This window comes from Centruroides sculpturatus, unplaced genomic scaffold (genome assembly GCF_000671375.1).
Source record: "Centruroides sculpturatus isolate CEXI.00-Female unplaced genomic scaffold, Cexi_2.0 scaffold236, whole genome shotgun sequence".
Classification (NCBI taxonomy): Eukaryota; Metazoa; Arthropoda; class Arachnida; order Scorpiones; family Buthidae; genus Centruroides; species Centruroides sculpturatus.
The window spans coordinates 211,901-237,848 of NW_019384403.1; the positions used below are offsets into that span (position 1 = coordinate 211,901).

Here is a 25,948-nt window from a genome sequence, read left to right on the forward strand (position 1 = left end):
GCCGACATCCAGGGGCAATCAGTCAATTGCGCGTCAGCGATGGCCTAGGGTCCATTCGTATCGTTTATTCGATAAGCCAGTAAAAACCGTAGACTTCTCTAAATGCATTTTTTATATCATAATTACAGTACATTCCGAATCGCTAGCCACGATATAAGGGCTACAATTAAAAATAAAATAATAAAAACTTATTTGATAAAATAAAATGTCTGGTGGATATACAATTATGCATACCTGGTACAGAATATTCAATTGTATGAATATACTTTTAAAGAAAATTATGATTATAGTTTTGTGATGAAACTTACATATAAATAACAAAATATTCTTTACTTTTTAAATCTTAAAACAATTCACTTAGTTAAAATTGCTCCCTACGAGTGGCTTATGGATGGAATCAGAGACGATCTTGGTAGGTTTGCAGTGCGTGCATGCATGCCAAATTCCGAGGGTGCCGATATTGGTTAATGTCAAATGCCTCTTTTGTCGCATCACTAGTATATCTCAAAGGACGCGACAGGGTTGTTGTAGATTTTAAACGTTTCTCACCATAGCTGTAAAAATCTAAATATGTTAAACTTAAAAGTCATTTGTTTTCTAACTAATTCGTTTCAGGACCAGATATCCACGGAAATTTCCAAAATTTACAACTTTTCGGTCATTCTCGTTGAACTGGAAAAATTTCTGTTTTTATTACGTTTAATATTACGAAGAAATCTGTCCCCACTGTACTCGGCTAGAGATTGGTTCGGTTAAGCTTTTAAGTAAAATTCTGGCTCTTTCAGCAGGGTTTTGTTTATGTCCCCAATTCCCTAATCGCTTAATTATTTAAGTACTTCTTAAGTAGAAATAAGTCGAAACCGGTTACTTTGTACTCGAATATTTGTAGTCGTGGGAAAAAAGTGGATAGACAAATTTTTATGACAAACGGATACATAAATCGTAAATTTAAGGAAAATAAATTCTAGAGCTTTTTTTTTGTATCTTGTGCGTCTCATTCATTAAATTTGGTTGTAAATGATGCTACCAAACTAATAGTTAATTTTTTAACATTGTACAAGAATTGTACACGTTTTTTTTCTACATTTCCTTATAGATGGGACATACGAAATCGTAATATCAATGGTTTAACATTGAAATCCGTAAGTAATATAAGATGGGAAAGCGGAATAAAAATATCAAATATTTTAATGGATTTTTTAAAACTCCTGTCAACTATACGAACATATCAGTAAATTCTTATCGGTTGGGTTAAGTTATAAATCTACTCGTGATTCACACAATCGGGCGAGGGCGGCCGATTGTGTGAATCACGAAATATCTAGCAGGCAGGCGGCTAACAGCCTAGAATCGGTCCTGTAGATAGAATCATTGGAAACGTTACATGTGTGTGTAGCTTCCACCAGCTTAAACCGCGTGATGTTGGTGCTCTGTAAAGCGCATGTGCGAATGCGTATAATCTGCCTGCTTGGAAGGTTTCGACCATACAGCCAGTGCCGGCCCGAGGCAAGTTTTAGGACGGAGCGAGATCCTATTATGGCGCTCCCCTTGGTTGCCTCTAATTTATATCCTTTAATTTTCTTTACCACCGAGGCGCCCCCTAGGACTTAGCGCCTGGAGCGGCTGCTCCGTTTGCCCTATGGTAGGGCCGGCTCTGCTGATACAGCGCTTCCAATCCGACACTGATATTCGAATATACAATAGCGATCTTATCATTTTTTTCACGTGTAGTATATAAATTTGTAATAAGATACATAATGCGGTTATAATAAAATATTAATTTTAATTAATTCAAAATACGTTAAAATATGAAAATAACCGCGCAATATGTACTGTATTTATTTTTTAGAAAATACAAGGAAAGCGGCGCTTCCATCGCTTCCAATGACGGCACGCCACTGGATTATGGCGTCCGTGTTTCGCTCGAAGCACAGACGCCATTTTTCGAGCGGAAAGCGTTTCTAAACTATGATGCAGCGACCTGTATTCATAGCTGCTCGTGACATCATTTTCGCTACATTCTTGCTGCATAAAGAAACGCTCCGAAGAATATAAAAGGAAGAAAGCATGTCATTAAGTGTTTCAGTTTCTCAATGTATAATTTGTTTGTTAAATTATGGCAACGCAACAATTGGGTGATGCCTTCCAGGAGATGTATTTAAGGGAAACTGGTCCCATTTAGGCGTTACAAACGTGGAGAAATCCCAAAAAACTCCACGTGACCAGCCTGTCCGAGCGAGGCGCGAATCCTCGACCGAACTCCTAGTGTTCAGTGTACTGAAGACCGCTTGGCCACTGGCTCAATGTATAAAATTATGAAAAAGAAGTAATTAACTTAAATTTATTTGTATCGAATTAGCAATGTGTATATCTAATAAATATGATATTTTGAGCAGAAAATGTTCTCCTTTAAAAACCTGGTTTCTCTCAAATAAGGCTAATCTTCTTGTTAGATTAGGATTAAGTTAAGCATCACTGAAACTACAAAATTCAGTTAATTCTTTCCACCCTGTGGGCACTAAGATAGCCTTTTCTAGCAAGCCCATTATGGATTCGGCTAAGCCCACAATGGGGCGACTGGGCGGTGAGGAACGGAGGCCGACATATCCGGTTGGACCACCTCCCGAAAAATTCCTGGGGATTTTTCGACCCGTCTGAGATTTGATCCCGGTTACCGCAGAGCAGTAAGTTGTCATCTTGACCACTCGGCCATCCGGCCGTTAGTCGAGAGATACTGTACGTGTTTAACTCTTAAATTAACGAAAAAAACAAATTTTCGATGAGTTTTGTATCTTAATAATAAATAAAAGCAAGAGTTGAGAATATGGAGACTCTTTTTGTAATAACAATAATATCTTTGTAAACGTGTTTTATAGTAATTCCATATAAAAGATTGTTAAAACTGGTAACTATAAATGCTGCACTTAATAATATATAAATGAAATATTAGTAAGCTTCGCTGGCACACAAAATGCAACCAATCAGAGCGAGGATCGTTTCGTTCTTGACGCTTGTTATGTACGGTACCCACAGGGTCGAAAGAGCCAAAAAATAATAAGAGCACGTGCTTTAGTAGTATAATTTTTATATCAAAAAATGTATATTAAAAAAATAATACATTTTTTTATAGAAATATTTTAAAATTACTTTTAGAATTTACATCGAGGATTTATAATTTTAATGTATGTGATACTTATAATCTGGCAGATATTATTTCGTAGAATCATTCGCCATGTTGGTTACGACCTTGCGGTTGTTGGGAGTTTAGGTAGCTTAAACAAAAAGTGGGTCTATGCTTGCATAAGAAATCTTAATCCATTCACATCGTGATTGGTGAGTGGAAATAAATAAAATGGAAACTACGTATGGAGTCGGAATTAAAAATCGTTACGAATTATTTTACGATGACGAAGAAGATCCATTGGAAATCCTCAGACAACAACAAAAGGAGACGGAAAAGAAGAAGGTAGAAAAAGTCCCCAAAAATGCGAAAACTAAAGGAACGAAGCCTGTTACAACAACAAAAGTTACAAAAGATATTCCAACGAAAGGAAAACTTAATTCTGAACCAGGTAAATTGCGATGATGCACGTGCATTTTCATTTATAATTGATTATATACGATCTGGTAAACATACGGTATGTATGTATGTCTGTCTTCTAATCGTCCATTTTTGTAACACGCTTATTTATGGTGCGAATTTTTCACAGGGGTTTCCTATTTCGGTTTGCCTATTTATTACAAATATTTTGTGAATTTGATAATTTTTATTATCGTTTATTTAACTCTTAATAAACTACTTTTGATAGAAACATTGTTCATAAATAATCCTTTATCATATTATGGCTAATGAGGAATTGTTTAGAAATATAAAAGAATATTTATTTTAGAAAAGAGAGATAAAGAAAGAATATTTTAAAATATTTTTTTAGTAAAGTATGAAACATATTTATATATCTTAATTTAATTTTTAAATAATAACTAACAAAACTTTGTTTGCTTAAAATAAAACAAATTTTTTTTTTAAATTTTATCAAAATGAAAGTGAACACTGAATATATGTTCTATATATCTTAAGTGGCTGAAGCTAAAATGTGTCACACGTCTTGATGTATACTTACTCATAATGCTGTAACATAAAGGGAATATAGCATTTTATAAATTGATTATTGGAACAAATTAAGCAATAATAATAATTTCGAAATTTGAAAGTATGTTGTTACTTTTTTTGCGATAAAAGTCCACACTAATAGCTGTAATCTGGTTAAAAGGAACCGATTTATTATAAGAATGGATATTTTCAACTGTCTTTTACAGCCGTCGTTGAGTTATAGAATTACAGCTATAGTAAAAAATTTTCATCAAGATAATTTAAGACAAATGTTTATTGCAGAATTAAAAGTACAGTAGAGCGTCATTTATCCAAATCAATTGGGGACTGGGGTTGTTCAGATAACTGATTATGTACGAAATATATTAACCTATCCCATGTTGAAATTTTTCTCCATTGTGTGTTGCTTTGCATTGAATTTTTGTCGATGATAAGCCTAATGAAAATTTTTATAATAATAATTGTGGCTATTGTATCGTTAAAAATTATTTCTTTATTTTGTACAAACAAAATAAATATATTGAAAAATATGAAAATGAAAAAAAATTATACTTTAGACGTTAATCTACTATCAAAACCGTTCGATTGAGCACAACACATTCTGACACAGTCCTCAGAAAAACACTGCACAAATGTGCCAGTGCTGCCAGATAAAACACACATCAACAAAAAAAATATTGGAGTAGCCCAAGACATAGCCAAAGGTTGCAGTGCCACAGCATTTGCGGAAATTTAAATTTGCCAACTGAAATGCTTTCGGTTGATTGGCTTTTGGATAAATGACTCTCTACTGTAATTCAAAGGAGAAGATCTATTTCTACGAAGACTAAGCTCTGAAAGCATTGTACCATCCTTGTATGAGCAAAAAATAAAAAGAAAAAGAACTTTAGGTCCAGGATGATCTTTTCTAACATTATCTGAATTGTGGTTTCTGCAGTACTGAATAACATATGTGAAAGTCAATGCAGGGATCTCCGTGGATTTTTTATAGCAATTGTCAACCCATTTGCCAAAATAGACTTTACTTTTTCACTTACTGTGACTCACTGTACCAACCTTAACCCTTTGGTGAATGCGCTTTTCAGAAGCTCATGAGAGGATGCATTGCAACAGTTACACCGCATATGTAATATTACCTAATTTAAGTCAATAATTAATTATTGTTTTGAAAATATGAATCAGATATACCAGAAAATTAATTTTACGACATTTTAATGAACAAATTGGTTATAAAATATTTAGATAATAAAAAAAAATTACTTTATATTCATGTGATGTTCACCTTCACACATGGCACATATAATCACTATATTCCGATGCTTTTTGCCAATATTTCTAACCATTCCTGACAAATTGATTTTTTCGTATTGTTTTTGTGTGTATGCTACAAATAAAACAAATTTTAGGTTTTTGCTGCTACTTTGGATAGCTCTTTGTTTCCCTTATAATTTTCAAAAATATACACTAATATAAATTTAAAAATTTATAGAAACTTACGACAGTGTTAATTTAATATATTTATTTAAAAAACTTGCAAATATTGACTTACTTTATTAAAAAAAATTAAACACATATATATAAAAGTATACCGATATTTTATTTACGTGGCAGGGCACGTAGCGGCAGTTACAACACAAATAAGGTACGACTTCATTCACAGACCAGTAACAACTAAACAGTTAGTATAACTGATCCAATTTCATAAACATGTTGTATCTTGTATTATGAAGAGTAAATACTATGACGAACTTCTGCAATAATTAAATACAACGTCAAGCAAAAGACTTTATCTTTATTTTGTGGCAATTTGCCACGGGCGTGTTCACCAAATGGTTAAATGAAAGGATGGCCAACAATATATATCAATATATTTATAATATATATAAAAGAGTTTTTATGACTGAGTTTTTCAAGCAACTTTATTTCTGTTTATTAACAGTAAAATTATATCGGCCAAGACCAATTTGTTACGTGATACTATTTCTCACTGAGGACTGTTCTCTGGCTGTTCATCATCCAATTGCCAGGTGATAAAAGCAATTACCAGATGAATATAATTTTTAGAAATTGCAAATTTTGTAATATGCAGCGTGACTCCTGCAATATTAATTTAAAGTCAGAGAATAGTGTGGAACTATGAACACTTAAGTTTTGGCTCTATGGAGGACTTATAACACACTATTGACACTGTTGGAGTAATTGCTTGTCATTATAATAAACCTGTATCTACCTACTTCTGTGTCCTCCAATTTCTCCAATTCTGTGTCTTCTGTGTACTTCATATTACTCCAATATGAATAGTGTGTGATAAGTCCTCTGTAGAGCCAAAACTTAGTGCTCATAGTTCCATATTGTAACATAAGGACAAAAAGCAATTCACCAATCAGAGAATAGTATTTAACAGTGTGTAGAATTAAAGTATTCATTTTTATGAGTCCACTCTCATAAAAAATGAATACTTTAATTCTACACAGTTTGAATTAAACAGTAACACAAAACGACTACTAATCTTAATATTGCATTGAGTAACAAGAAACCACAAAACCTTTTTATAACAGTGTTGTGTTCATAACAATCTTCACAAACGTTTTCGACTTCCACCGAGGTCTGCTTCAGGTGGTGACTAAACGGTGGAAGCAGACCTCGGTGGAGGTCGAAAACATTTGTGAAGATTGTTACAGACACAACATTGTTATAAAAAGGTTTTGTGGATTGTTGAATTAAACAGTGTGTAGAATTACTACACACTGTTTAACTCTGTTTAATTCTTATTATGAAAATGTTTTTGGTTCTTTCTCAATAAAGACAACTATCTAAATAAGATTCATATGTCTTATTGGTGCATGTATACTAAATGCATATTCTTAGACAATTTGCAATATGTTATGCAGGTTGTGTAAGGGTTCCTTTTGAAATAGGATGATGATCTCATTAAAAAAGATTTCACATCCCTGCTTTTAGCAAAACTAAATCTATAAGACCATGGTTCCCAATTAGCTAAGAGCTGTGGTCTCCCTTCTTAAAGGATAAGCCACAGACCCTCTAGTTTTTGAAAGTTTTGGTATTTTACAGTAGTTGATAGGTAGGTAATGATATTCAAACCAAACAAGTTAAATTACACTAACTTTTGTATAACAAGTTTAAAAAAGTGATGTCTAGTATCTGTTCAATCTAAATATCATGGAGAAATTGTGCCTATTTTTGTTTTGAACAATTCCTTCCACATTGGTTCAATATTTCCTACTTTTAACCTTAACACGTTCATGGCATCAGTAGATAAACGTTTAGGCAGCTGCTGGGCTTTATGAGTCACCTGTGACTTGTCTATTTTAATACAGGGCGGCACAAGTCACCCGTGTACTATTAAATTAATATATTTTATTGCATATAATAAAATAATATCGATATATAAAGTATGATGTTTGTAGAATTATGTTATCAAAACATGTGCCGCCCCATGGAAAAACAAACAATTATGTCTGTAGCCCTAACTGGACATGTCCATACTAGTTACATGTGCCTCGTAATGCCATGAACGTGTTAAATTAGGACCATTGTCTACGTAATTTTTATACTTGTTGTTCAAATAACAGAATATTGAAAATGTTTGTCCACAAAGATATGTGGAACAGAATTGAACTAAACATTTCAAAACCTTTTCACCTAATGCCTTTCAACCAGAATTGATCAAGTCTAGATTTGTAAAATATTTTCAATTACCTATCACAAGTCATGTTAGCAAGCTATTTCAAAAACAAGATCATTTTAAAAAGCTGCAGATCATCAAATGGGAAAGATTGCTATTGGGAAAACAATGGAGTAAAATATTTTGTCATGACACATTTGTTTTCTTTTAATTTTTTTTAACAAACTGTGAGAGGAAAACTTGAAAAAATTGCAAAATTATATTTGAAGAAACTCAGTTTTTCTTGAAATATTTATTTAGGAAGATTTTATTTCTGCCTGACATTAGAAACATTTTGTTAGGATATTGATTTTAGGCAATTCCTATAAGAGTAAAATGTTTAGGAATATATTCTTTTGTATTAACTTCATATTACAATTTTGAATTTAGTTAAAGCTTTCAATTAGAATATTGAAAAGTGATTGTGCCTTGTTTAGCTTGTATGACAGAAAGCTCACTGAGGAGGGAAATATTGTAATTTCCAAAATGCATCTGGATAAAATAAAGTTGTTGATTGGCTAGTATTTTTGGAATCTGTGAATGTGATAATTTCTAGAAAGTATCTGTGTCTGAATCAGTTTGAACCAGTATTGAAATTTTAATTAGAAATTCCAAAGTTGGTAATTAAACAAAATAAATATTTTTATAAATCTAGCATTAATGATTTATACGATTTTTTTTCTGTTTAATTATCAAGTATGAAGTTAATGAAATTACTTTTTGGAAAATTTGTGAACAATGTTTTCAATACATTTATATTTATATTAGAAAATATTTACAGCAAGTTCTTTGCTTTGAATTTTTGTATACAGATTATGACAATTAACAAACTTTTCAAGGAAATATTTTTATTTTCTAATTGTTGTAAAATCTATCCTTTGTTAAATTGGTTTTTCAAAATTTATCAATGTTTGGAAATTCATGTGTATAAAAAAATATTGCTAAATTAGTTTTTGAGGTAAACTTATAAAACTAACAAAGATTATTATTTAATTTTCCGACAATGCAGATATGATTTATATGATCTTTTTTGACACAATTTTGAAATAAAATTTTAACATAAGCATTATTAATAAATAAATCTGCTTATTTTAATTTTTATATGAATAATAAATGTTTATGCAGGATCAAAACATGTTTACAATAACTTAAGAAAAATCAAGATTTCAACTTCAGGGAAATATTAGTCTTTGTCTGAAAAATCTCAATCATGGTTTTTTAACTATATTATATAGACAAATTTTAAAGTAGTTATTGATCATAATTTTAGCTTTTTAGCTTAATGATTGTTCCAACCAATTTTATCTTCTAGTAAATTAATTGCTGGATGAATAAATTGAAATTGTGTTTCAATTTGTGTTTCAAATGTAAATTTTCATTACTGAAGATTTTTGCATGAATTGATTATATTTTGATATTATACCAGACCTAGAAAAACCAGTTACCAACAACAGATGAGATGCAAGATTATTATTTAGCATAAGTGTATATATTTTATATAAAATTTAGTTTGTTTCTACCAGTTTAAATTTGATGTTTTCTTCATACTTAACATTTTACTTTGTTGATCAAATATTTTCGTGATATTAAACAATATTTATCCATATTTAATACTTCATTATTGAGTATAGAGAAAAAACTTAAGTACAACTTCAGAATGAAAAGAATATTTCAGAAAAATGGAACAAAAAAAAAGTCTAATTATACCTTTAAAAAAATTAATTAAAAAATGCAGCCAGCAGAACTTGTTTTGTTAATAGTTTAATCAATTCAATCAGAGTTTTTAAATATGTTCATTTTAATTTTAGAAATCAACTTGAAAAAAATACATGAAAAGTTTTATCATTGATAGGACTATTCTTTATGAAAAAATATTTGATGTTTCAGTAGTTATTTTTCATTAATGTCTATTTTTTTTTATAAAGTTTGAGGATTTGCTATTTAAAATATTTATAGGCTATGCCAATACAGTTGGCTTTCCAATAAGGTCATTCATTAACTATTATAGTTATTTAGTTATTTTAAAAATACTAAACTTTTTAGAACTGGTTGTTGTGTAAATATTTTAGTAAATATAGAATTAATTACATACAATATAAATTGTTTAAATTTCAAGGTTCCAGTATCAATTTCTAGATTTTTCTGGTTTTGTTAGTTTTAAAATGCTTAATTCTAATTTAAGTTAATATGTTAAAATATTTAAATATGAAATTTGAAATAATATTTATTCTAATGTACAGTACATTGTATTATGTAATTGTTTCCACGTGTTTTCTAGTGTATTATTTAATTTTTATAACAAAATAAATTATCAATAGTAATTGCCATTATTTAAATCATCTGGGTTCTGCTAAAATTGGTTTTAGTCAACTATTGATCATATGCTTATTTACACAATAAACAAAAATATTCTTATGTAGTTTTAATTTAACACTAAGCTTTCTCAATTCTAAAGCACCATTGAGTCTAACATACACACCTGAGTTTTGGAATGCCTAAACCTGAAAAGGTTAGCTTTAAAATGTAATGTACATCAAAAAATGCAGCCACAAAAAGGAAAAAAGGTAATGCACTTAAACAGTTTAAATGCAGTTTTTGAAAGGTATTTTTATTTTCATGTTTACATTGCTTCATGATGTCCACATTTCTGAATGTGTTCATTTATGACTCCATTATCAGGTACTGAGGATCTGTGGACCAATACAAAATCACAATCAAAATTACCATACAATCAATGTTTTAACAGCAAAATTTCATATCAGTATGTGCAAGCATGAAATTTACCAGATATGTAGTGTGCCTAGTACTTTAATTTAAAAAGTCATGTTACTTCTGGGCCAGACAGTAAATTCCTACATTGCTAATTGGGGGCTTTTGGCCACTAAGCTTTTCGTATCTGGTCTCTATTTTTTTCTATCTAACTGTTCTCGAGATTAACAAAGGACAGACAGATGGACAACCGTGGGAATGTATAATATGCAATCTGAAAATTGCAGCTCGATAAGCTGAATGCAGCAAACTCATTATTTACTGAAATTATTGAAACTACTTACACTGATTTTATAAATTGATTAAAATGACAATTATACTGTACAGAGATGTAATTAGAAATTTGGGTCACTTGCATCACAAATGGCTTGTGTAGACTTGGCATAGTTGGTAGACTATCATAAAAACTCAATATCCCAAGATCACTAGCAACTCATTATTGTGCAAGGAGCTACCATATTGGTATTACAGCTGTTTGTATGTAATTCAAACCAGTGATACACTTAACAATGATCAATAAAAATGAAGAAAAGCTGAACAAGAATATTAAATTATATTCTTTATTTTGCTTTACTTTGTGGTTGTTCAGGTAGCCTAATATTTGTCTGATGCACTTGTTTTCTATTTAATCCAGTGATCAACTCCATGTGACATTTTTTATACTGTTTACTTTCAAACATATGTGGGGCAGACAGTAAGGAGATTGTAAAACATTAGTGTTTCTGGAGAAATGCTGCTCCAAGTGGCTTAGATCCCTGTATATAATTATTTTTAGAAAACAAAATATATCCTATTACATTTTCAGTTCACAGAAAATATATGCTACCATCCTATTCATTTGAAAAAGAGTAAATTTGAATGTAGAAATATGATCAGACAAAAAATTAACACACGTAAACTGGAAAGATATACTACACACAACACTTAACACCTCAATACTACTTCCAGCAGTCCAAAGATTTTAATATTCTAACGTTTTCGGCCGTCTTTTAGAGGCCCTCTTCAGGATGAAACATTAAAAAACAGTTCTATCTTTTGAAGGATTCTAATAATCGAATACAGCTGTGTTCCGAACTTTTAAATATTTAAACGATGCGTAAGATATAAAAATCGTTACGGTTACAAGACAAAAAATTATTTTAAAATAACGCTATACATAAATTATTATTGTAGAGTTGTGAAAATTAGCACTATGTAAACACTGCTATACATTAAATATTATTAAATAGTTGTGAAAATTAGCGTGATGTAAACGCTCTGATTTCTTATACATAGCAGAAAGATTAAAAATAATTAAACTTCCGATTATTGTTGTGCCTTGTGGCAATGTAAATAATATTTCCACGATTGTGGAATCGGAATATAATCGGAGTTAATGCAGCTTCCCTTTATGGTTTCTCTATAAATCTCAATAGCCTCCAACGAGCGTAAGTCGTGTCGGTCAAAGGCCCTATGTAAAAGAGTAGCCTCATCCCAACATGGGGAAACCCCGGGCTCGGTAGCATACCGTGCTAGAGCCGTATTATACTTCTGCTTCGACACATCATATTTGTGGTCCCGTATCCTAGCCTCCAGGGATCTGTATGTGGATCCAATGTATGTTATCCGACGATTGAAACGTTCGTCATTCAAAGGTATACGGTACACCCCCGGCGCTTTTTTGTCATCGGACTTGTCCTTAGCATTAGATAAAAGTCGGAAAATATTCTGCTTTCTCTTATATGTTAAGCGCACATTCACTTCCTTAGCGATTTTACTAAAAATTCGATGAAGGGATGGTTCGTAAGGTACAATCACCCGTTTTTGCTGTGTATCAATAGTCCCCGTGTTGGTGGTAGTTATTGTAGATTGCTGCATGGTAGAAAGCCTGTCTATTAATGACTGTTGGAACCCATGTGTCGATGCTGTACGTTTGATGTTTTTCAGTTCTCTGTAAGTATCGGAAGTTTCAGAGCAGTGGGAATAAGCCCTTGAGACTAGGGCCCTAAAAGCTGATACCTTATACGTCCACGGGTCCGCTGAGTTACGAGGTATAAAGAGAGGACAGTATGTTGGTTTGCGGTAAATGGTCGTGGTTATATTATTATTCGCTGTGTTAATCTGGACATCTAAGTAGTTAACTTCTGTGCGACTTTCTTGGTCTAACTTTAGAGTTAAGCCGTAGGCGTTTTTGTTAAAGGCTTCTAACACTTTCTCTATATCGGGTTTGGTTTTCCAAATAATCAAAATATCATCCACATACCGCATGTAGCTAAGGATATTGGATTGAAAGCTTAGTAAGACCTTTTCTTCTAATTTTCGTTAGAAGAAAAGGTCTTAGTAAGACCTTTTCTTCTAATAAAACGTTAGAATATTAAAATCTTTTGACTGCTGGAAGTAGTATTGAGGTGTTAAGTGTTGTGTGTAGAAATATGAAAAATTTATGATTATACAGTATTAGTAAAATGTCTATGAATAAAGTATGTTTTTTCTTAATAAAAAAGTGTTCTGTATTTCAAATTAATTTTTCTATATATTGTGGAAATTTTGTCTTTGAATTATAATCAGAAGTTTGATATTTTTTATTCACATAATTCTTTTTTCTGCTCTTGAAATTCCATAACTTGAGAACAGTTAACATAATAATAATAATAGATTAGATAAGTGTAAACAATGAATACAGAACATTAGTGAAAATACAATTAATGATTGGTAGTGATTAGGCAATATCAGTTTAACAATTTAAGAATTAGTGTTTTCATTTAGTTCAAATTAACAACTATTTCTTAGGAATATTATGCTAGTTTTTGATTATTTTTATAACAATAATTGTGAAATTTAAAATAATAGGGAGAATTGCACCTAAAATATTAGTAACACATACCAACATGTAGTGTTCATAATAAAAGTAATAAGCTGTGTTAATGGCTTTAGACATAATCACAATTTAAAGATTGCAAACTTCACATCACAAGTACTTAAATAATACATTATCATCATCAGGTGTTTAGAAGAAAATGAAAAGGAACATTTCAATTTAAATGAAGTAGATGTTGCATGTAAGATTTTTAAATAAAGGATTACAAATAAATGTGTATATTATATAGTTTTATTATCAGACTCGCTTTCTGAAGCATGCAAGCCTTCCAAGATCTTATCAAAATAAAGCTGTATTTTAAGTACAGGGTTAATTGAAGGTCTTCATTTTTATTAAATTAGTTTGGAAAGAGAGAGAATATCATCATTAATTTTAAAGTAGTAAAATGTGTTTATTTCAATCATGCATATTTATCAACAAAATCAATATTACATTACAAAATTTCAGTGCATAGAAGTACCACGTAAGTGTGTTCTTTAATTCATGACATTCTTTCCAACACTTCAGGAACAAATAGCATTGAAATTTTGTAATGTAATATTTATCATCCTGGCAGTTTTAATTAATGTTTATAATTGTGAAATCAATATTATTTCAAAATTTTCAATCCATTTTTTTTGCATTCTGTGTTGAAAAGTCAATACTTTTCATCAAATGAAGTTCAAGCTACTGTACAGAAATGAATTAAGGAAAAAGCAGAAAGATTTTTCAGGCATGGAATGAAAAAATAGATTGAAAATTTGAAATATTTTTGATTAAAATAATTAAATTTTTACTAATTTGATAAAAACAGAGACTTATTTATTGATTAGCCCTTTTATATGCTATTAGACTCTCAGTTTAAAATTTAATAACATAAACATCAACCTGATATTCCAGTATTACCAAATAATCCAGAAGATTATTTAGTAATAGTTTACAATTTAAACTGATTTATCTCTTAAAAATGTAAATATGAAATTTTACATAATGAATCAGTATGCCTAAGTAAACACAGTAGATACAAAAAGAATACTCAAGATATAAAAATACATCATTTCATTACAGCAGCATATTAATTATAAAGCAACTTTGAAATTAGGAATAAAACGTAAGAAGAGGAAATTCAAGTATACTGTTTAAATTCAGTTTTTTATATAATTTCTCATAATGCTATTGATCCTATATTTTTGACTAACTCGTGTTTATCAAGGAGAAAATAGTGTATTTTTCTTGTAATTTATTCGTTAACATTTTTATTAATTTTGTAATTAAGCTCAGAATTTTATGTTCTATATAAAAAATTATGATTGATGAATTATATACTTAAGGAATTCTCATTAATGACAAAATTTTACTTGATTAAAATTATTTTATTGTTGTTGAAGTGTGTTTGCAAAGCCTTTTCTATGTGGCTAATAGAATTGTTTGTTCTCAAATTTGATTGATTTTGATTAAACTTTGCCATTTTCTATTCATTGTAATGAGGAGTCCAAAAATCTAATAAAAAAAATGGGGTCTACCCATAACTTTGTTTTTGAGATACGTTGGGGTCAAAGTGACAAAATGTCCACCATGCTCTTTGATATGATTTAGCATGCTTAATGAAATTTAGGCAGCAAAAATTTAAAAAAGAAAAAAAACAAAAAGCATTGCATAGCCTATCAGAAAATGGGCATCAAAAACAAAGCAATCAATGCAAAACAAGTGAAAGGATTGCTTGTTCATGCCCAGCAGTTGTAAGGGTTAGATAAAAATATAATTTATATACCATATTTTACGGACTGTAAGACGCACTTTTTTCTTCGAAAAATTGTCTCCAAAATTCAGGTGTCTTATACTCGAAATTAATATTAAAATGTCCAGTGTCTGATTTAAAATTCTTGCGTCTTAAAAATGGCCATATATTTGATGCTGCGGGAAACATATTTTACGGACTATAAGACGCACTTTTTTCTTCGAAAAATTGCCTCCAAAATTCAGGTGTCTTATACTCGAAATTAATATTAAAATGTCCAGTGTCTGATTTAAAATTATTGCATCTTAAAAATGGCCATATATTTGATGCTGCGGGAAACCTATCTCTATCTGGCAACATTGAATTCAACTGGCAGCAGCAGTGCACCGATGCGACGAACACGAGCTGCAGGGTGTCGGGATAGAATCGCCTGGACGTATGATTCCTGCACTTTTTCTCTTTTCAAACGAGCAAAGGTTGTCACCATAGAAACTCGGATCACGAGACAGCTGATGGTTCTGAATCCATGACCGCGGATTTGCCAGCAATCATCATGTGACCATCGTACAATTGGCGGACGTCCAATAGTGCTACTAAGCGTTGATTGGTGGATCGGCATTTGCTTCAATCTGTATAAAAGGATTGAATTTAGGTGGTAAAAATGTTATTTTTTTTAAAAATTGCTTAAAAATTAAAGTGCGTCTTATAGTCCGTAAAATATGGTATACTAATAGTAATTTTTAAAATTTTAACTACAAAAGCATGGTGTTCTATGATAAGACAAGATCATGCAGCATCCCTAATTAAATATGGATTCAGTAAAAATTATGCAAACTGAAATTTGTACACACTAAACATTTCTTTCTGTGTTCATTTGTTTATTTTATGATTATAAAAAGCATTAGATAAATGCCAAAAATTATCAAGATTTCTTAGATTATATTAACTAATTAGACAATTTTTAGAATAGAAAACATTAAACTATAGATAAGCTTGTTTGCCTCTATTAGAAATATTAATGATTAATGAATTTGAATTTATTAAATTTTTATATGAAAAAATTCTGCAAAGAGTAGGATTTAAATCACATACTAGTTTATTCTTTAATCATTAAATTAGGCTAATTATAATCCATAAATTTTGATAGTGTTCAAAATTTAGTTGATTCTAGGTTACCAGGTTGTTATATTAGATCAGGTCTTCTTAAACTATGGGTCGCAACCCCATTTGGGGTCGCGAGATTTTAATGCAAAATACTGAAAATAATTTGTGAGAGTTTGAAAATGGCACGCTTTGTGTCATAGGTTTCGTGAGTTGCGCATTGTGTCACTTCTGGTGCAGCGAGACGATTCAGTAACATTGATTGTAGTGTGAACTAGTGTAGTATTGTCGCTTTTCAGTGTATTCAGTTGTCTCTGTTCCATTGTAACACAAGAGTGAACTGTGGTTGTATACCATTATTGTTTTTGCAAATTTGTATACTGTATATCTTTATTTTATATTTTTTTTGGGTCGCGAAAAAAATCACAATCATAAATGGGATCGTGAATAAAAAAGTTTAAGAAGCCTTGTATTAGATAATTGCAATTAAAAACATTTTTTTCTGTAATAAATTAAATTTTATTTTAATTATTGTTGTTGAAATTATTCAAAATATTCCAAAATGCTTGATGATAGTAGAATTATTATCTTGATAGAAATGGATAAAAATTGGTTGTTATTCAGATATTCCTCTCTGAATGAAATTTGTTAATACAAAATTTACAATTTAAATAACAAAAAATAAAAATAACAAATTTGTTAATACAAAATTACTTTATTATTTCTAACAGTAGGTGAATTGTATTACAGTATTTCAGTTGGAAAAATATTGTTATTTTTTCAGAGAAAAACTAAATTGGATATTTTTATTCCAATATTTTTTTTTTATTAAAGATTGAATTGAATTGAAATTATTTATTTGCATAGAAGGCTTTTGCCTGTTACAAGGGCATTTTTAAAAACGCATATTAACATCACATATATTATTATTTTAACAACTTTGATTTTTTTTTTTATTAAAGATGGAAAAGATAATTATGGATGGGTTAGTTTTTAAGAAAAAAACTAACACATTCATAATTATCTTTTCCATCTTTAATTAATAAATATAAACATTGTTAAAACTATTTTATTTTATACATTATCAGAAATTTCCTAGTAGAAAGTAAGTTTGAGTAAATTTCATCTTAATCCATAAAAAATACTAGAAAAATTTAATTTAAAAATATTTCCTATTCAGTTTTAATGATGAGTTTATTTTCCGTTCAGTTGATTAACTTATTTACAAAATTTCATGCTCATATTACTGAAATTTTTTGTGATTAATTTGTATTAGCCTATACCCTGAAAAATTACTTCAACAGAAATAAAGTTTTCATGTACAGTAACTCACATCTTGAAAGTGGCCATTTAAAACATAGCATTAATTAGTAGGCAATTTACAAGGTAGTTTTAAACATTGATTTTCTCTTCTTTACAGTATTACCTCAGGATACAAAATTAATCCGTTCCTAAACTGAGATCGTATCATTAAAATGTTGTAAGGTGAATCAGTTTTCCCCATATGATTACATGTAAAATCAAATAATCTGTTCCAACACGAAAAAAACACTCAAATTAAAGTTAAGTAGTACATTGAAAAAAAAATAATTTTAGTAAGGAAAACACCGAAAAATGCGTTTTGTAGTTGTAAATGTATAAATAACCATAATAGATTATTCTTATGTAGTTTTAATTTAACACTAAGCTTTCTCAATTCTAAAGCACCATTGAGTCTAACATACACACCTGAGTTTTGGAATGCCTAAACCTGAAAAGGTTAGCTTTAAAATGTAATGTACATCAAAAAATGCAGCCACAAAAAGGAAAAAAGGTAATGCACTTAAACAGTTTAAATGCAGTTTTTGAAAGGTATTTTTATTTTCATGTTTACATTGCTTCATGATGTCCACATTTCTGAATGTGTTCATTTATGACTCCATTATCAGGTACTGAGGATCTGTGAACCAATACAAAATCACAATCAAAATTACCATACAATCAATGTTTTAACAGCAAAATTTCATATCAGTATGTGCAAGCATGAAATTTACCAGATATGTAGTGTGCCTAGTACTTTAATTTAAAAAGTCATGTTACTTCTGGGCCAGACAGTAAATTCCTACATTGCTAATTGGGGGCTTTTGGCCACTAAGCTTTTCGTATCTGGTCTCTATTTTTTTCTAACTAACTGTTCTCGAGATTAACAAAGGACAGACAGATGGACAACCGTGGGAATGTANTTTATTTTTGTTCTTTCTCCTCTGGGCACTAAGAGGGCTTTTTTATTTAGCTAACTCCAAATGGAATAGTCGGATCACCACCTGAAAATTTTCTGGGGTTTTGATCTCGGGTCCACAAGAGCGATAGGCTACCACTTTGACCGCTCTGCCATTCTGCCAAATTTAAATATAGTTACTAGAAGTCTAAAACTTCTGCACGCATAATCATTTTTAAAGAAAAGTATGCTTAATATGCTTACTATGTAGCATGCAGACTCAAAAAGGTTCGCCATCCCTGATTTAGGCAAATGTCATTAATCTGAGCAGCAAAGTATGAATTAATGTATAGAAAACAAATGGGAAGAACTAAGGCAAAGTATACATTTACCATTTACTGTACATGACTTTAGCAGATTTCAGAGAAATTATGATAGGAGATGCTGTAACATGCAAAGAAATTTGTTTTTTTTTAGATGCTCTTGCTCTTGATAAGTTTAGATAAAAGATAAGCTGTTTCCTTAGTTCATAATGTGTGAGTTTAAAATCAGGAGATAACCTGCTTTATCAGATATCACTGTACCCACTTTCAAACTGACTTTTAAATATAGATAATTTACAGATTATCCATGCAGAGGTATGATAACTGAATAATAAATGAACACATTTAGAACTTATTTTAATTATTGACAAGACTATGTCTTGTTTATAAAATTGTACTGCCTGCTTTGTTACCAGCTTAGAGGTATGAAGGGAGTACATGTCAGTTGCAATTTGGCACAGAGTATTAGGTGCCAAAATCATGTGCGCATAAAAGAAATTACACTTTTAGGTACTTGGGACCGAGAACCGAATCAAAATAAAATACAAAATGGTGACACTCTCTACAAACAGGCAAACCAAAGTCAGGTGGTGAGAGTACTGCCCACAGTCATTCTAGGAAGTGGACTCTGACCCTAGGATAGGACTGAACATGTAGTATTTTCTTTGTTAAATAAAATTTGTAATCTAATTTTGTAAATTTTGGAGTGCTTCAAATATGACATTAAAACAGGGTAAAAAACCTACTTATGTCATTACAAGTAGGTTTTTTAACATTATCTAGTATGGTAAAATCGTGGGATCACTAAAAATTTGTTATGTTAGGGTTGTTGTTATATCTGATGACGTTATAATCGGGTTAAACTGTATATTGTTTGTGCAAAATTAAAAAATAATTTCGGACGATACAATAGCCACAGTTATTTTTTTCAAAAACAGGAAATTTTCGTTACGCATTGACAAAAATTTAACCTGGGCCAACACGCAACAGAGAAATTTTGAAATTGGATAGGTTAATTTCATCAAAAATGCATCATGGATGACCTCGTGGTCGTGGCTGGCAAAGTTTGAACGATCGCACCCAAAAGCAGCAATACCAAAGAAGATTGGAGAATGAGAACGAGACCCGCCTTGAGTGTCAAAGTGGTTCCACTTAGTAGTGAATCTCCGAGACATAGTCTTGTCCCAAATATGGTTTTGCCATTTTACTTGTTTTATATTATTATTCACATTTTGGTAAACATTTGGTATCCAACAGATATTTTTAAGATCAAAGTAGCAGAAAATGTTTATTTTAAAATATTATGTACTGGACATTAAAGATTTGATAATATTTGGATATTGTATCTTTTCCTATACACATTTCATTGTTATTATTATTATTATGTTTCTGTTGAATCCTATCAAAAATAGAAAGTAATCATTAATTAATATATTTTTGGGAATGCAAAAAGTTGTTCACTATGAAAGTTGATTTTTACTTTCCTGGCTGTTATACGGGGAAATGTGACAGTTGGTCAAAAAATTACCCCCTTCAACATTATTACATTTTTGGACTTGAAACCTTGAAATGTCAAATTGCAAAAAAAAAAAAGTTGAGGGTTTTTCTATGTATGGATGTTTGTATGTGTTGGAGGTATGATTTTGTTTGCTCACTTTGAAGCTGAAATATATGTTATACAAGTATATATAACTTTAATAACTTCTGTACTTTTTGTTGAAAATTTCTGAAGGTTTGCAGGGAGGTTGTGTATTAGGGAAATAGATGCCATTAAATTTTGGTAGTTAAAGGTTGAGGGAGTAGGGAGATATATAGGGGGGTCATGTATATCATCTCAAGTAGGGTTGAACTTAGTGAAGAATTTACTCATTATTAGCATTTACAACTTTTTATAAAACTCATCTCTTCCTTCAGAATTAAGTTATTTGCCATTTTATAATAATTAAGAATATAAAAACTTTTTAAAAATAAAATTCATAACAGATGGTATTAAACACAATTTTAAATGTTTATACTGGGAAAATTATACAACTTGTTGCTGGATTTTTATAATACTGTAGAATCTAGAATGGATCAGTTCACAAAAAGTAATTTCAAAACATATGCATCGTTTAAATGTTTGAAATACAATAACCAAATTTATTTGCTTATTATTATTATTATCCTGAAGTTATAGTTATTTATATATACAGTGGTGCCTCGTACAACGTACTTAATCCGTTCCAGGTGCACGTCCGTTAAGTGAAACGTCCGTTATACGAAATGCATTTTCCCATAGAAATACATGTTAAAACATATAATTCGTTCCGCAGCATAAAATAACTGTACTGTACCATAAAAAATGAAAATGGAGCAGACACCAATTATGCCGGGTAGTCAGATGTTGTGAGGAGGAGGTGGAAGAACACTTTCTTTACACATTCATACAGATACAGACTTTTTACACATTGCAGCGGGTCTTTTTTTATTGTTTTTTAATCGGAGTCAGATTCAGGAGAGGCTACCGGAACTTGCAGGGTCAACTTCTCTTGTTCCATCCTTTGTTTTTTGCCCGCTGGCTTCTTGAAAAACATGACCAAGGTGGTCTGTTTCTCTTTCTTCTTTAACACCTGTCGGAAATGACGGACAAAGGTGTCATCGTAGAGATCATTGATCCTGTTGGCCTCAGCTCTGTTTGGATAATGAGTGTTGGTAAACTCCTGAACCTCTCCCCATTCGACAAGAAAGTTTTTGTCAACTTTCACTCCTGATGATTTCTTGCTTTGTTTCAATTGAAATCACCTTTCTGTTTTTTTAGAAGCCATGATGCATTATAAATGACTTAACTTGCCAGATTATATGATACGAATAATTCTTTATTAATTAAGATCACTAAACACTTCTACGAGCTACTCTCGCTCCGTTTGTTTTTTACAACCTCTTTTCGTCCCGCCACCTCGGCATCTACACAATTACATTTCGTTTATTTGAATCGTCAACATATATTATATTACATTACATTTAATGTTTATTTAAATCATCAACATATATTACATTACATTTCTACTTCAGATATACTAATAATACATTCTAATAATACTAATATATCCTAAAAATAGCAGATTGTCATTGGCAACGGCAAAAGAATGGAAACATTATTCGCACTTGTTCGAAAAAAGTGCATTGTTCGTCTCACGTAACTGCCGAACGGAAAGTCCGTTGTTCGCAGCGTACGTTATACGAGGCACCACTGTATATATATATATATATATATATGAGATTTCATTCTCATTAAATAATAGATATATTACTTTAATATATAGTATAACCAATATCTTTTTACTCTATTCTGGATTCTTTATAAGCTTCATTTTGTCACTAAATAAATCAGATTTTTTAACAAATTACAAAAAATATATTTATAAAAAGTTGTCAGAAATTGATATGAATTAAGAAACTTCAAATATAATTATGTAATACAAAGAATGATAAACCTGAATTAAATTCTGATTTCCTGTTGTCCTATTTAATGTCCTGTTTGTCTTCTGTGCTTTTTATAGTTTGTAAGTATCTTTTTGGTATGATTTATTTTAAAACTTTTATCAGTTAATACACAAGTTTAAGATATAGGGTGATCATAACTTGAAAATATGAAAGCAAGACACTAAATTTTTTTGGGAAACTTTTAGGAAAACAACTTTTTTATGAAACAATGTTTTATTAAAAATTATTTTAAATAAAATATCACATTAAACATTTATTGCATTTTAATGAATGTTTTGCTTTTGTTTTGTTTGATAATTGTATACATTTCAATAAACTAATATTAGAATATATTTAAAATTTAGCTTATGTAAAATGTTACATAATTACTTAAAATATTAATTAATTTTTGCTTATTTTGAATTCACACTAGAAAGTATAAATCATCACTGCCTGCCTCAAAATGGCACAAAAGTATCTGAAATTCATCTGAGTCTAATATCTAAAACTGTGATTCTAATAAACAACTAAAATGTAGTGAATTTTGCCATTTTGAATTGGTGATCACAATAAAGATGCTTACTGATGTTACTTTACTTTTTTTATTCTCAGGAATATAAGTTATAAAACAGATAAACTAAAACAGTAAAAATTGTAATACACACTTGGTGTTTTAGTGTGAACAATAACTTTAAACACTGTCTTTAATAATAATGTTTGTAAAATGGTTTGAGATTATAGTTAGTGAGAGTAATAAAGTTGCAGTTGTCACAGCTGATTTCATGATGACACGGTCACTCAAACCAGCAAATGAAATTACTTGAAATATACTCAGTGACATAAATATAAGAATAAAGAAAGATGGGACATTTAACTTTGTCAGGCAGTGGGACAAAATTTAGAAAAATGGGATGGCTGGTCACCCTATTTTTGTAATGTTTAATAAAAATTTGATATCTTAAACCATTTTATTATTGTGTTTTAAGATGAAGTTCAGAAGAGTATTTTTAAAGTAATGATTTATGATATTTAATTTTTTTCAATTTAGCCTTGCATAAAACAAAATCTACAAAGCCTGGCACTGATCGTACTGTGAGATTTAGTAATAATTCTCAAGAAGATTCTAAAGAGACAGAAGAACGCAGAAACCGTAGAAACCGAGATGACAAATTATTTTCTGACATAAGGTAACCATATCAATTAATATTTTGCAAACTACAGTTTATTATTATAATACTATTAAAAATATTTGATGTTAGTCTTCTTTTGTAATTTAGCCTTTGTAATGTTAAAAATCACTTTTTCTTTATATCAGGAAAATAAATACAGCGGTTGCTGTTTATTGTGATCACTGGTTAATGCTGTTGTCTGCGTTATGTAATCAAAATCCATTTTTTCCAACCAGTTTAATATTTCTTGCATATTGTTAAGATAGCTTTTTGAAAACATTAGTTATTACTTTTCTGGAAGTATTATTTAATAATTATCTTTATATAAACATCCCAATAACGTGATGTATTAATAATCATCCAACCATCAGCCCAATTAATTAGGCAGAAATTATGCTACAAATGTTAATTAGAAATTAAATGACTAGAACAATTAGAAGTAGATGTTAGGCACCATCTCTTAACAAAAGAAATAATTATAATTTAAATTTAGAATAGTCTGGAAGAAAAGAAATCAGCCCAGAGTGGGAGTCAAACCTGCAACCTTTGCTTACCATGCAGTGTGCTGACTGTTATGCCACTTGGACCTCCCAGTGATTTTTCCTTTCCAGATACATTTAACCTTTAGATATAAAATCTTTGCTATTTTTTAACTATGGCACTGATAATTAGTCTTTGGATTTATCCAAAAATTTGACAAGAGTTCTGAACATGACATAGTTTGCTTCTAACCAATAAAAATGAACATTTTACATTTTTTAAACTGAAATCAGCAAAAATACTTGATTTATTGGATTTTCTTGCATCTTTTTAAAATATATTCATAATTTTTAGAAAAATTTTTAAAATTTGTTATGTATGCAATCACAGATGCCAGGTAGATAGATAGGTATCCAAAAGAACCATTCCGGATTCCAGAGCAAAAGCAGACACACCCCTGGACATCATTTTGTAAACAATGTTGCTAGGTTGAATTACTTTACACCAAATTCAGATTTTTTTTTTAACTGATTGAACCAAAAATTGTTAGTCTTGCAATTTTTGGGGTAATTTAATTTGATTTGGTAACTTTTTGGTTACTTTTTAATAAATTATTGATGATATTTTCTCTTAAGACCTGGCAACAGTGTGAAATGCAGAATTGTGCACAGCCTTGGGGTTTTATATTTGGCTACAGACTAGGAAATTATGGCTAAGCAAAAAGTTCTATCTCAATTTCTGAAGTGGGTGAGTAAAGTGAAGTGGATGGCTAAAAACTGTTCTACCACGTGTGTCACCATGCATTTGCATGCATAAAGAAATTGCATTTTGGGAATCGTTTGTTCTGCAAGATGTGCAGGTAAGTAGCATGTTGACAGGATGAAACATCCCAGATGCTGCTCACAAAAGTGGAACCTCAAGATCAAGGAAACATTTTTCTCGGATATAGCAAGATCATTTAAGATCATCAAATTAGTTTGCATTTTAAAGATGAAAACAGTCTCATTTGTTCTGGCAAGAAACTGCTCCAAAGGCACCAATCTAACTGCCAGATATTCCTTTACCACTCTCCCACAGTCATGAGATAGAGCACATGGATAAAAGCAACAATATTCTATACAGATCATATATGTCTTTCAAAATTTTATCAATGAACTGGGTGAAACAAAGTTCTTTCATTGTGAATGTTAAGGAAGCTTTTGAGAATCCATATTTAACCACTTCTCTAGTTTAAATCCAAACCCATTTGTTAAATTTTCTAAATATTGTTGAAGCATTAGAAGCAAGATTGTTGTTGCTTGAAGAATTAAAAAATTTTCAAACAGCAGGAGATTCTGCACAAAATTCTCCAGGTGTAAATGGAGACAAACTTCATACAAAGCTGGTGACACTTTTGGAGAACAACAGTGGTTTTTCTGTGCTTTGCCAAGTTAATGGCTCTTGTTAGAAAATAATTGGAGATTCCTGAGGATGTAGGGTGTGATCCAAATGACAGTTTGCACGTGGCTGACTATCAAGTCTGTTCATTCAGGTGATGAAATTTATTGGCCCATACATTGGGAACTTTTGTGTAGTGTTCCAGCATTAAATATACACTGTCACCCTCCATAACAGTATGGTCTTTCTCTAACAAGGGGACCTTACGGTCTCGGAAATTCAGTTCGGGATGAGACTTGGCAGGTTCGTAGTATACCTCAAGGGTGTCCACCCAGAAGAATTGTAAAGTGCACTAGCCAGAAGATTCCGAGAAAAAAGGCTCTAAAATTTTAAGCGCAGCTTATATACCGATCGATTCTACCTTATGGTAGTACAGCGAAGTGGCTCAGTCCGTAGCGTACTCGCCTGCAACGCGGTGCGACCTAGGTTCGATCCTACCTTCTGCAAACTTTTTTTTTTTTTTTATTGGTTTAAAAATTATAACAATTTTTAAATAAAGTTAATGACGTAAAAATATTATCAATTAAATCATAAATACTTTTATTTTATTTATGAAATGACTGTTACAGCGGATTAAAATGTGAATTAAAGATAACATTTTATTTTTCAAAAGTTGAATAATTTCAAATGCATTTTTAAT

General features: G+C 30.6%; 1 protein-coding gene across 1 annotated transcript in view; it reads left to right on the top strand.

Annotated features, from left to right (window-relative positions):
• The first annotated feature begins 3,214 nt into the window (after positions 1 to 3,214).
• The window catches only part of LOC111618721 (plasminogen activator inhibitor 1 RNA-binding protein-like), a 57,157-nt gene continuing 34,423 nt past the window's right edge, over positions 3,215 to 25,948 (top strand). The window contains exons 1-2 of the mRNA XM_023360292.1: positions 3,215 to 3,572; positions 23,271 to 23,409. Coding sequence (XP_023216060.1) covers positions 3,353 to 3,572; positions 23,271 to 23,409 — 359 coding nt within the window. The 5' untranslated portion in view covers positions 3,215 to 3,352. The remainder of the gene's footprint in view (positions 3,573 to 23,270; positions 23,410 to 25,948) is intronic.